General features: G+C 34.8%; 2 protein-coding genes across 3 annotated transcripts; one reads left to right on the plus strand and one right to left on the minus strand.

Annotated features, from left to right (window-relative positions):
• Window positions 1-1,407: 1,407 nt before the first annotated feature.
• Window positions 1,408-6,400, minus strand: LOC101892634 (uncharacterized). 2 transcript variants are annotated; one of them, XM_020038447.2, is made up of 4 exons: window positions 6,056-6,400; window positions 5,009-5,980; window positions 4,713-4,946; window positions 1,408-4,648 (listed from the first exon to the last, which is right to left on the minus strand). In XM_020038447.2, exons 2-4 carry the CDS (start codon window positions 5,863-5,865, stop codon window positions 3,742-3,744), a joined length of 1,998 nt encoding a protein of 665 aa, XP_019894006.2. In that variant the 5' UTR covers window positions 5,866-5,980; window positions 6,056-6,400; the 3' UTR covers window positions 1,408-3,741. The 2 variants fall into 2 exon arrangements, with proteins under 2 accessions (XP_019894006.2, XP_005188246.2); XM_005188189.4 differs by having other exon boundaries at window positions 6,042-6,400.
• Window positions 6,401-7,796: 1,396 nt separating this feature from the next.
• On the plus strand, window positions 7,797-11,665 carry LOC101892459 (checkpoint protein HUS1). Its single transcript, XM_005188188.4, has 2 exons — window positions 7,797-7,934; window positions 10,679-11,665. The coding sequence occupies exon 2, from the start codon at window positions 10,702-10,704 to the stop codon at window positions 11,551-11,553; it is 852 nt and encodes a 283-aa protein (XP_005188245.1). The 5' UTR covers window positions 7,797-7,934; window positions 10,679-10,701; the 3' UTR covers window positions 11,554-11,665.
• Window positions 11,666-14,176: the final 2,511 nt, after the last annotated feature.

Here is a 14,176-nt window from a genome sequence, read left to right on the forward strand (position 1 = left end):
GTACCGGTGGAAACTAAGCAAAAACGTGCACTTGTACATACAATGTTGCGCTACCGGAGCTAGATCCCGTTATGACCTATAAATATCCATTTTTCAACAAATCCGCCGAAAAATGTAGCGAAAATCGTCAAAATACCGAATATAGGGAGATACTGTTATATGGGAGCTATACCAAAACGGGGCCCTATGCATACAATGCCGGTGCTAGAGCCCACTGTGACCTACAAATACCAATTTTTAGACAAATCCGCGAAAAAATGTGGCGAAAATCATCAAAATACCGAATATCGGGAGGTTCCGTTATATGGCGGCTATACCAAAACGTGGACCGATTTCAATACCAGACCGAATACAATACAAATTGTTCTACCAAATTTTGAAGCTCTACATCAAATATTGTGGGCTATATCGTGATTTCAACAGACAGACGGACATCGTTGAACCGACTTAGAATTTCAGGCTGATTATGAATATATATACTTCATGGGGTCTACGACGAATATTTGGGGATGTTACAAACGAAATGATAAAGCTAATGTACCCTCATTTTCAAAGTGGAAGGTATAGCCTCCACCATTTGGAAGGAACATGCAAATTTTCAAATAATACCGAAAAATGGGGGCTATACAAAGACGTGAGGCTGGATTTACAATTTTTTGTCATAGGCTGTAGTACCCACTAAGATTTTCAAGTACGAAATTTAAACGATTTTCGGCAAATTATGTTTGTTCTGTCATCAAAATACCGAATATAGGGAGATACCGTTATATGGGGCTATACAAAGACATGGATCTGCATACAAAAAATTTTTATAGGATTTTCGTTCGCCAAATTTGTCTCGAAATATCGAATATCAGGAGATATCTTTATATTTGTTGCAATGGCAAATAGTGGACTTTTATAGAATTATTGGCTTCCGCCTCTAGGGAGCATAGCTGTTTGATCGTGGTAAGTCCAATAAATATATTGGAAAACTACTAATTAAATAACCATTCATGGACAGTCAGGGAGTCTAAGGGAGAGTCTCAAATGAAATATCCCTATTTTAGATAGACGGAGTTTCGGCGCCATCAAATTATCCAAAAGTCTGTGCTGGTCGTCACATGAAGAGGACGCCCATCATTATTTCAGGTTTGCAGTCAGGTTATCGACTTTATTCTAGCGGAGCTGCATTATTACCTGGAAGCCTCAACGAATATTAGATGTATTTACCAATTGTTCACAAATTCACCTTTCAACAAAACCAAGCTTTATTTCCATTTAAACTGTTCATTGTTTTGCATTTATTTTTAATTGTTTTTTTTTTTTTTTTGTTTTGTATTAAGTAGTGGCTTATTAATTTTATACATATTTAGATATAGTTTTTTGTTTGTTTTTAATATAGGTATTTATAATTCAAATTGTAAGTGTTGTTTATGTCTTCTTGAGATTTTTATTTGTGTTCTTTAATGTTTTTTTTTTTTTATTATTTTTATTCATTTAGACTTTTACAATATGCCTTTCTTTTGCTACAAACTATGTTGTATGATGTAATTGTATTTAAAAATGTTTAAGAATACCCAAATATTTTATTTCATTTGGGGAGAGTTTCTAAACTTTGCCATTATCAGGGCAAAGATTTTAATTTATATTTTTTGTGTTTTGTTTTCTTTTGTTAAAAATATACGAAATTATTAATTTTTTGCAAAAATTCTAAACAAATTCAAAAAAGAGAGATTACAATTGTTTTTTTAGTTTTTCAAATCGATTTCTACAAAGATAATCAAATTATCTTTGTTAAATGGGCTTTTGCATGTTTTCAAAACCAAAAAAAAAAGATAAATTAAATAGCTTAACTGTTGTTTAATATGTAAAAATTATATTTTAACATAAATTAGAGAAAATTGCATTTTAATTAATGTTTGCTGAGGGTATGCGTATTTAAATTTGCATACCCTGTATATAAATAGGACTAAAGACTAATATAAAATAAAGAAACATTTCTCATCATTTAATATCACAACACACAATAGTTTTGTTCCGTTGGTTTTGTTTTTTGTTTTCACATTAAAAATCATCATATTGTTGCTTATGTGGTAAGGCAAAAAAAAAATAAAAACAATTACTTAGGATTATGAAAAAAATAAAACATATATTAACTTATAAATAATTTATAGGAAATATTTTATTTTCATATTTTATAATTTGTATTTCTTGTTGAAAACTTTATGTTTATCACTACATTTTTTGAATGCTTTGTATTTATATAATCTTCGTTATATTCATGATGTTGCTGCTAATACAGAGTTAAGAAAAGAAACTGCTATTTTTGTCTTCATTATTAAGTTGAGTGTTTGTATTATTATATTTTTATTTTATTTATTTTTTTTTTTTTTTTCAAAAATGCACATGTATAAAGTTTTGTTTTCTTTCCTCTACTCATTGAATCGGGAATATTGTTTTCCATTTTCTTTTTTTTAGCTGCATTTTATTTTTTAGGATTTTAAGTTTTTTTTATTTAATCATTGTTTCTTAAAAATAATTGAGTTTAATTTTTGTTGATGTCTTTAATACTTTATACTTTTTCTTTAATATGCTAATTATTAAAGTATTATTTTTTTATTTAAAAATTATATTTTATTATTATAAATATTATGGGATATAGGGATTTCGATAATTTTGAATTAACCTCCACATTTGAATGAAAAGCCGAATGGAATGAGATCTTAAAATTTTTGTTTGAGAAACAATTTTGTTTAACAAAATGGAAAAGATATAATATATTTTACTGGGAGAACTTAAAAGAAAAGTGAAAAGTTTAAATACTTATTTTTTAATTTTTAAATTCTAAAGCCAATATCAATGGAAATTGTTTTTGCGAAAATTCTTTTTCGGCGATATTCATAACAATTTTAAAAGATATATAGAGGGTGATATAAAAAACTGCAACAAAGTCAAGCGCCATAATTTTTATTTTTTTTTTTTAATTTTGGATCTTCGGCTGTTATGGCGGCCCACACCATCACCATGGCCGGCGCTTGAGTTCTGGTGGCCAACCGAAGGTGCACATTTTCAGCTGACATGTTTGGCAAGTTAACACGATAATTTTGTTTGTTTACAAACTGTTGGACAATGCTATTTCCGACATTTTTTGCTTTCATTCAATAAAATGTAAAAAATTAATTTAAAAATTATGGCGTTTGACTTTGTTGGAGTTTTTTTATCTCACCCTGTATTGTGTATGCATATTATTACATACAACACCAATTTTGAGTATGTATTTTAAGAATCCGAAAACTTAAATTTTTTAAAATCTTAGTTACGATTGCTTTTTTGAGAAATAGTTTACTAAATGTGCTATTTTTTGGTATGAAATAGTAAATAGTAGGGGAAAAGATAGTTTTCTAATTTAAATTCTTGTTTAACTTCCACTGGAACACATGTATGTCAAGCCAATAAAAATGGGTTTATACCCAATTTGAAAAGGCTTCCAATTTTTATTAGTCAAACGTTGAAAGTTTCAATAGATTGAAAGTCTTCTAATCACAACTTTCGCTACTACAAAGCTCAACTTGAATTTTGAGGAGCAGCTTTGAAAATATGTCCTTTTTGAAATCCGAGTATTTTTGTTTTAATTATCAAATATGTATTATTTGGCCTTTCCATTCAAGGTGATATTAAAAATGTTTGCCAAAAATGTTTTTTGTGGGTATTTTTGTTTTTTAAAAAATATATCTTTCATTTAACAAATTCTGGAAATGTTTAACGCTTGCGCTTCCTAACATTGGTTGCAGTTACGGTTGGTGAGAATAGTTTTAGTTGTGGGTCTCTTTGTTCAGGGCCCATAATTTGCTTCAGTCGTGAACGTGTTAAAGGTGGTGAAAAACTGCCAATACGATGTTTAGCGCCTAGCCTACTGCAATTAGTTTCAGAACTCTTTTCAACTGCACTTACATCCATCGATTGTTTTGCCATTCTGCTAGATCTTGTCATTGATCTCAATGTGGGTGTAGGTGGTACAATAAAATTGTCCTTTTTATTAGAGGATGTCGTTGATGACTTACCGCTGTTGGTGGTGGTGCTGTTGCTGCTGCTGACTTCTGGTGTGAGTTTACGTTTACGTGTGTTCCTTTGATTTGTATTTGCTTGACGTACAGCAGCAGTTGGATGTCCAGCATCCTTTGCCGGTGTGGCTGATGTTCGCATCTGTTCTTTTACCAACTTAACAATTTCTGTTTTGGCACCTTTCAATTGTTTACTACGAGCTTTAGCCTTTGTTACCCTTCCGGAAAATTCACTGGTGTTGTTGGTAATAGATTTATTTGACACATTGTTGTTTGATTGCATTTTATTTTTTCCACTGGTGGGATCCAATTTCTTAGCAATACTCATGGGTGGTGCTGGGGATTTGAAACGATTAGAACGCAAACAGACCTCCGTCATGGGTATATCCATATTCTTTTTTATTTGTATAGGGTATTCCTTGTCCTTTGTGCGTAAAGTTCGTGTGTTTCTGGAACCACCATCCACCACCATGTCACCGCCAGTAGCCTTTCCTGCACCCACTTTTGTTGTTTGAATATTTATTAAATTTTTCATGTGGGCCACCAAACAAACAAATGCCGATTGGTGATTTGGAGTCTCGCACTCGGCAAACAGATGGAGTGTGCTGGAGAAAGAAAAAATAAATATCAAATAAACTGTTAAATGAAATACAAAATTAAATTCCAAACCTCGGATTTGGCTTAAAATGTTCATAATGTTCCCTATTTTCTTGTTCCTCGTTGTCATTATCACCATCGTCTCCATCGCCAGTCTCATGTCTTTCATTCTGAGCTATCTTTGCTGAAGATAGTTTCTTCTTCCTATTGTTAACATCACAGTTCGATTTTAAAATAAATTCATTTGTTCTGGTGGCAAGATTTGCTTTGGGAAAACGCAGAGAACTGCCACGGGATTTGCTACCGCTGGAAAGATACATGATGAGTAAATAGATGTTTAAAACCCTATATACATTTAGTTAACCTACCTTTTCCATGGCGTTGTGGGTTCCGTACGTATCGGTTTGAAATGGCACATTTCCTTGCGAAGACTATCGGTGCTGCTAGTTTTTTGTCTCTCCTCTGCACACCGATGCAGTATTGTTGGTGGTATGGTGTGTAATCTCGGTTGTACTCCAAGATTTTGGGTAGAGCTTTTCTTGCGAGCCACTGTGGCAGATAAAATCGTATTGGCTACTGCCGATGATGATGATGATGATGCCGTTGACGATGAGGAGGTGACATTATTGTTGTTGGAGTATGAAGTGTAGGTGGACGTCTTAGAGGTATTATAGTGATTAACGGTAGTACTGCCGCTGTTGGTGGAATTGGTGGTTTTTATTGTGGATGATGTTGTTGCGATATTGGTGGTTTGATTACAGTTTCTGGCCAAGGATGTTGTTGCTGTGGTAACAAAGACCTTTTGCACTGTGTCCTTTAGGCTATTTATAAATGATAAGGATTTGGAATTGTCTCCAGTTTTAAGGGAATGTTGCTGTGGTTGATTGTTGGTGGTCTTGGTGTCATTGGAAGAAGTAACATTTTTGTGGATCGTCGGTGATTGGAAATGAAAACTATTGTGATTCTTAAGCGAGTTGATATTGTTGGTTTTTAAGCTTGTCGATGACGTAGACGATAATGTGGAAGATGTTGTATTTGAGGATAAATTGTTTTGTTTGTTGACTGGTGGTGGATGATTGGCAGATGCTGAGGAAATATTCACAGCTGTTTGTTTTCTTGCTGCTGGGTTTAGAGTTGTTGTACTACTGCTGCCCGTGTTGTTGCTGTTGTTGTGCAATGTACTATATGCTGTTGTGGTCGTCTGTCCTGGAGTTGCCAGCAACATGATGTCTCCTCAAATAAAATTACAGGCTCTTTAACAATGGAGCTTTTGGGCTCTCTCTACTTTAGACGAGTCTTGGGTACATTTTGCCACAGAAGATTTTTTTCCGTAAAAATATCTAAAATAAAAAATCAAGTAAAATACAACATCGCTTTCTCAAAAAAAAAGTTTCAATTTACCTCGGAAAAACTACCTATGTGTTCAGTTGTAAAAAGCCAGCTACAACACCCCCAAATTTATTTTTTGCACACAAACACACACAACACACGTAGTTTTGCTTCAGACAAATGAATTTGTAGCCGGTTTTAAAGTTTTTTTCTTTTTTTCTGTTATTCCCCACTACCCAATTACGAGATATTATTTTATTTTTCTATTGCTGCAAATATTCTTGTTCACTTTTTAATGGGATTTCTAATCTTCCAGTTCACTTTTCTTCCCGGATTTCATTCATAATTGTTTATCCCCTAAATTTGCGAGCAATTTCATTCTTTTTTCTTTCTCACTACTACTATTTTCTCAATTTACTATATTTGCTAGAGCTGGCACAGAATCGATGGCATTATCGATATGTTATTTTGGATCAGAGAATCGATTAAAGTTTATTTTGTCGATGTAATCGGTAGATATGCCAGCAATGGGAGACTGAATTTTTAAATGTTTTGTTTTTTAATAAATTTCTATTCCTGTCTTCGTGATTTTTGATGATATACGAAGAATCATGATACAATAAGGAGGTAGAAAAGCTCCGTAAAACTACAGAAATACAGCCCTGAAACTATGTCCGCTTCCTGTCAAATTTGCATGCAGCAAGTTGTTTTAATATATTCATTATATTTCCTCATTTCTAAAATCAGTTAAATAGCGGAAAAATGAACGAAATGCCTGGATTTTCTTTCGAAAATATGATCTAAACAGTTATATTTTTCAATTCCATGGCAAACCTGGCGAATAGCTCTAGTGCGCGTCTCGCAATTTACGCGTCTTCCAATCCTTGATTTCGAAAATATTCTGTTTTTATTTTTCAAAACAATAAATATATACCCAAAATTGGCAGAAGCCGGGCACACCTAGAAAAAGAAATTGTAATCAATTGATAGCTGCCTACCTTACCTTTTTATTGTACTCTTCGCTTGGTAACTTTTTTGGTCGACTTATGAATATGTATACGATTTATGAATATGTATGCGTTTGTCCATATGTTCAAAAAAGAGCTCGAATTTGTTGCTCAAGATGAAATTTGTATAATCGGTTCAGATTTTGATATAGGTTTCATATATATCTACGTCAGATTTCAAGTTTATTATGTACTATATGCGTAATATATGTCCAAATAAAAATGTAACATGGCACGTACAAACGAATTCGGATTTAAAGCCAGTAAGACAAATTTGGGGGAATCGATGCAGATATAGTCATAGCTCTCACATAAATGGTGATTTTTGAAGAGGCATAGGAAAAAACACATTAGGGCAATCACGGAAAAAATATTCCGTGAGAATCTTATTTATTTCTTAATTTGAACATTTTTACATCCGAAACTAACGTAAAAAATATAAATTAAAATGTCGATAAATATTTACATCAAGTTTTTAAAGGAAAACAATTTGCTCTGTTCCAGAAGCTGCAAGAATCTATTAGATTTTTTGTACAACGGAGACAAAACTTCGCCCAACCGGCCCACAAATTTGTTTTTTATACAACCTTGTCCAATAAAAATTTCGTAAGTTTAAGCAAACTTTGACACTTTTATGGATGAAAGCAAAATATTTTATTTATTTTTAATACGATAACTAATTTGCCTTTATGATATCGAAAAAATGTCTTAACGAGTATATTCTTGAAGGTTCTGGAACAGAGCAATGGCCTGGTGTAAGCCCATTAATTATGTTCCAGTAGGAACATAGTAATCAAATATGGCGGAGTCAGCACAGCTGTCAAGCTGTCACTCACACTGCACAAAACTTTCCATCTCTGGTTGTTCTCTGGTGTTTGACATTTGAGTGTGAATATATTTTTCTTCGCTTCGAGAAAATCAATAAAAATTGCAATTAAAAAAGCATTTTCCATTGAAGGTAAGTTTTTTCCAACTAATAACGGCAATTGGAAATGCAACGAATTGGAATTTATAAAGTTTTCCAAGAAATTATTTAAAATTTAAGCGTCATTCTTCAAATTACTTTTGTGTTTTTGAAAGGGGTCTGAGGGGAACACTTTCGATTGTGTCTTGAGCAAAATATGGTCGCTAATTGTTGATAATAATTCTTTGGCAAGAAGAAGCGAAAACAATGTGCTCAAACGTTTGCATATTTTGCCAAATCATAATGGTGGGATGGCAGTCATAGGCCTTTTGGCTATAAACATTATTGAAAATTCAAGGTGTTCATTTATCCTTCGTCACACTTCACCTCATCCGTGCAAAAAAAAAAAAAAGACGACGAATGAATCTCGTTTTGATGGCGTTAGTTTCTGTTTACATGTATACACCCAAATCCTTCTCATCCTAAGTCGCGGATATTTAGGCTGATACATAAAGACAACATGGAAAAATGAAAACGGGTTAAATTTCACAACATAAAGAAATTGCTTAAAAGAAAGCATTTTTATAGGGGTTCAAAGCCTTAATGTTTTTCGAAATTACTGAACATCATGTGCAGTAAAATGCCAAACCTCTCTAGGCCCTTCTAGCACCTCGACATGTCTTAGTTACAAAGATTTAAATTTACGCTATCGCTGGTTGAAACTTGCATGCCGTTAAATTTCCAGGAGTAATTTTGGTTCTGTAAAATCAGCCAAAGTTTTCAACCTCTTTTCAGAGGAAGATTATATTACTCTGATTACGATAAAAATTTTTTTTGAGAGAACGGACTTGTTTGTACCTAAGAACGGAACGGAACGTTCAGTTTCAAGACCCTGGTTCCAAAAATCATAAGGATATTTGGAGTTATAAAAATTGGTAGGGTGCAATGCGTTCGGTTTAGCTGAACCATTGCAAAGACGATAAACACCAGAACCCAAAATATATTTTGAGTATATCAGCAGAGTTTATCCCACTTTCAAAGTCACGAAAAGTTTTGGTTCCAGTTTTATATTTGGTGAGCAAATATCTAATAATAGTCGTTTCCTAATCTAATCCGATTACTTGCAGTTTCTATTTAGGTAAATGTTGTAGCAGCCCCTTCCTGTTTCAACATTTTTAGGTACAGTATGCGTTTTTAGTTGCCATTTTGCTAATTTGTATGATACATGATTAGATGCATCATCCTTGTGCCACCTTTGTAACTGGTGGCTTTGATGGGATTAGTCATGCCTTAATTACGTGATTTTAACTAATCGAATACCTCCTAAGAACAAACGTTCAGTATAGGTATAATATATGTGTCCACGTTTTGACCTACCAATAGTACATATTTAATTTTGGAATATCAATATGAATGTCTAAAGCTTTCCCTAATTCGTTAACATTGAACTATTATGCAGGATGAGATAAAAAAATGCAACAAAGCAAAAACCCCATTTCTTTTACATTTTTAAATTTTATTGAATGCAAGCAAAAAATGTAGGAAATAGCATCAAATTTTAGAATAAGTTTAGATTTGTTCGAATTGGTCACCTTTGGCACGAATTAACACCTTCAAACGATCAATTAAACCGACACTTTGGTATTTTTTAGTGCCAACCTTGGTTTCCAAAATTCTCCAGACACAATAGACACAACGGATTGGTATCCGGAGATTTTGGCCATTGTGCGCTGGAAATGAAGCGAGGAACCTCATATTCGTGCTGAGTGCGATGGTGCTGAGTCTTTAATAAAACCTCCAGAATATTTTCGCGATAATATTCGGCATTCATTCTGCCACGTTCGATTAATATGAGCGGAGAGTGACCATCTGCTGTTTGGCGGCCCACAACATCACCATAGCCGGCGCTCGAGTTCTGGTAGCCAACCGACGGTGCACATTTTCAGCTGACCTCTTTGGCAAGTTAACACGATCATTTTGTTTATTTACAAACTGCTGGACAACGAAAGTTTTCTCATCGGAGAAAATCATATTCGGCAGTTCACCACTTTCGGCCAAGCGAAACAACTCTTTATCTCTTTTGAGTCTATTTTTTCTGTTGCGGTGCAAGTTCTTGCACTTTTTGGAATTTCAATGGTTTTACCCCGAGCTAATTTTTCAATATTTGCCACTGCGACGCGGGTTTCGATCAAGTCGCTTCTTTAATTTTCGAACCACTTCTGCTGATGTTGGTGTTTTCTTCCGTACACTTCCTTGACGTCGGGCTACGCTATCAGTATCACGGTAACGAGCGATGGTACGAGACACCAAAGTTTTGTTCACATTTAAATGCTGGAGTGCTCTAACGGTAGCCACTTGTGGTTTTCCAGCCAAATATAAAGAAATCACACTATCACGCTTGAATACCATCACGAATAACTTTTTTTCTGGAAAATTCCCACCAAAATGCTTTTGTACGCTTGTAAACAATATAATAAGCTGTCACTGGAATAATTTTAACAGCATCGGGCGAATGGCTTCGAAATGACAGCCTTCTAAAGTTGGTTGAAGTTTTTCATCTCACCCTGTACTAGACAAAGGCCCTTTTTAAAGAGAAGGACAAAAACTACCAAAGGCAACTTTTTATACCGTAAATCGGGCATTACTTGCTATTTTGACTTTTGTACCTCACGGAAAAATATCGAAAATTGTATGCAATGTTTTCTAGGTTTTAGTTATCTTTCAGTTTTTCGTTTGTTTAATCTATTGGGTTTTTGATTTCCCTATTTCCATATTTATTATTACGTGTGTAAACTCAGAACACAGAAAACGAAACATCAAAATGAAATTCAAAGCTGTCATGGATAATGCCGGATATATGCGGGAATTTCTCAATATTATTGTCACACTGTCCAAGCTGACAAAGGAGTGTGTCATCAACATTGAACCAGACAAAATTCACTTTATTGCCAATGAAGAGTCGGGAACCACCGCACCCCTGGTATGGGTAGACATTGATGCCAAGCTATATTTTTCCGAATACAATATCGAATTGGCCGACAGTAATCATTCGAAAATAATGCTCTCAACATCGCCGGCCAATCTGAGTCGGGCGCTTTCATCATTGCGTTCGAATGCCCGCCACTGCAAATTGAAATTGATAAATTTGCAATTTCCTTGCCTGCGGGTGGAGGTAGATGTTCTAACACAGAACTCGAATCAGACACGTCAAACAGCACACGATGTACCGGTGACTGTTATTCCACGCGGTGAATGGGATTATTATGAACTGCCCCAGAAGCCCAACTCCAAGTTGGTCTTGAATGTGCCCTCGAATCGTCTAATGCGTGGTCTTATCGACAAGATAAAGAATCTATCGCCTACGGTCATATTTTATGCCACATCTGCGGGTGAAATGAATCTCGTGGCTGAGACGGAAATGGCCACCATAACCACAAGATATAAAAATTTGGATATACGAGAAATCAATCCATCCAAAGGCGAAAAGAACAAAGATCAGATAGAGGCTTCCTGTTCGGTGGACTGTAAGAAGACTTCAATATTTTTCTCGGCCCTGCAAGTTCCAACGGGTGAACTATCGTGTGGTATTGATGATGATCGCCTCATTCACATGGAGGTTAATATACGAAATGGCGTTGCTATTCATTCCATTTTGCCAGCTGTTTGTATGTGAGAAGAAAAAAGTTTTTTGTTTATATTTCTTTTTAAGCATATCCTTCGTCGTATTAAGACATTTTTTTTAACGAATCTTTGAAAAGTCAATAAAGTGAAGACAGAACTTGAAATGTAAATGTGTATGAATTTACGTTATGTTGGAGCAGTCGGTGCTTTAAATTGACCAACAGTTAAAGCACTCCATAGTAATAAAACCTGTAAGGAAAAGTCCAAACGCCGGAGATGCCGACTATGGGATACTCACCCTTACCATTACGAAAAGCAACTATGACCGCATCACAGTCAAGTAGAGATAGTTTAAATTTGAAATCAGATGAAAGTAATATATGAGAGCTATATCATAATCGATATTCACTGAATTTGAAGGCGGTATTATGGCTTTTAGATGGCTTAAATACAGAATCGAATGAAGCATATATAAACCATTAAAACCTGCGGGAAGTGCCGACTATGGGATTTCACTCAATCATTATTACGGAAATGCAAATATGTATTCGCATTACGACCTTAGAATAGATAATTTAAATTTTGAATCAGATAAATAATATATATATGGAAGTTATATCTTAATCCTAATCGATATCCACTGAATTTGAAGGAGGTATAGAATCGGGTGAAGCATATTTATGCTATATATAAATGGATTTGTTTCATACTTAAGTCTTTTTCAAAGAAATTTTAGGCTGTAGCTGATATCTTGTATTGAATAACATTGATATGGAGTGCATATTACGAGGAGAGGTACAAAAAGTAAAGGATCGATATAGGTCATGCACTTAGGATGAGGAAAATTCGTAGCAAATTGGACAGTCGTGTAAACGCCAAATTTCTTGAAACAGATTTCGAGGGAAAGATATCCCTGAAGTTTTCATTTCGAAAAGAAAGACTTGGTCATGCGAAGTGTGTGGCCCTGACGACCCTGTCCTCCTCTAACTATTTTTATTCAAACAGGTAAAAAGCAGCTAAATTATACTTGGCCGAACTTTTAATACCCTTTAACATTTGGAAGGAAGTTGCAAAATGTAAAATTTCCGAATATTAGTTTCTACAGGCAATATGGGGTTACGAAAACGAGGACATTTACAGACGAAGAAGGTGGTGCCTATTACGAACTCAAAACATCAAGTTTAGGGTATTTTTGTTGAAAAATGTTGCCAAAATCATAAAAATAACGATTATTGGGAGGTACCATTTCTGGGCAGTATCCACTGCGAACTCCAGATTAAATAATTCTGGTGAAACATGTGACTAAAAAGGTCAAAATATTGAATATAGGGGGTATAATTATTTGGGAGATATACGAAGATGTTGACCCGTCTATGCAATTTTGTATCATAGGAGTTGGTACCCATTATACACTCCAAATACCAAATTTGAAACAATGCCTATGAAACGTGTGGCACAAATCATCAAAATACAGGATATCTGGAGATATAGTTATGGGGCGCCGGGAATGGGCCAAAATACTGCAAAGCAACATTCGGACAGCGTGTGACGGTTTCATTGGCCGTTTGAAGGCCATAATTCGTGCCAAAAGGTGACCAATTCGAACAAATCAAAACTTATTCTAAAATTTGAAGCTATTTCCGACATTTTTTGCTTTCAGTTAATAAAATTTAAAAAAAAAATGTGAAAAGAATGGCGTTTCACTCTATTGTAGTATTTTTTATCTCACCCTGTATATATCCCATTTTCAATACCAAAAGTCCTGCAGACCTAAAACACATCTGAATAAAATTTTATCAATCTACTTCATTTTGTTCGGAAGCTAGAGTAATTTCCACAGACGGAAAGACAGACAGATGTACGGACATCGCTTAGACGACATAGCATTTTATACTGAGAATATATACTTGATGGGGCCTAAAATATACATTTCGAGGTGTTTCAAATGGAATGAGAAACTGAATATACCCTCGATACCATCATGGAGGGTATAACAACACCCAGGTACTTACATAATTATTCATTGTTATTACTACAAATGGCCTTTTGCATATTAATTGTTGTAAGATCTGTTAGCCAGGACCACAGGACGACCTTTTCTTTTATCAAGTCAATAGGCTTGAATGCATTTCCTTCCTTTCTCTCACTCTCTCTCTCTACCCCTTTCTGTGTACTATTAATGTGTGTGTTCGCATGTATATGCTTGGCTTGCATGCAAAATTATAACCTCAATTTAAAATGTTGTTTAAAGCAGCCCGATGGAAAATAAAAACAAAACAATAGCCAACCACAAAGACCAACCACAACATCAAGACCAAGAAAATGACACAATGGAGGGACGGATGGACGGTAGTGGAAGCGATGTATCTCCAGTGTCGTTGCACACAGTAATGGGTGTCCTAATTTATCCTTGCTGTAAGCTGCTCGTGTAAGCTTTTGTTTATGTGTGTATGTGTACTACGATATTTGTAATGGCCTCTTTACCATTTTGTCCTCCATATCATTGTGCATAGTTCCTGGCATTGGACAGTGTCCAAAAATGAAGGAGTTTTGAATTATGGTGCATGGAAATGTAACGGGACCATAATTTCTTTAGATGTACAAAAATGTTTGGTGAAACTACACTGTGCGAAAAATGGAACAAAGGAGATTTGTCGAATATGCTTGTACCCGAT

The sequence above is a fragment of the Musca domestica genome, unplaced genomic scaffold (assembly GCF_030504385.1).
Source record: "Musca domestica strain aabys unplaced genomic scaffold, Musca_domestica.polishedcontigs.V.1.1 12, whole genome shotgun sequence".
Classification (NCBI taxonomy): Eukaryota; Metazoa; Arthropoda; class Insecta; order Diptera; family Muscidae; genus Musca; species Musca domestica.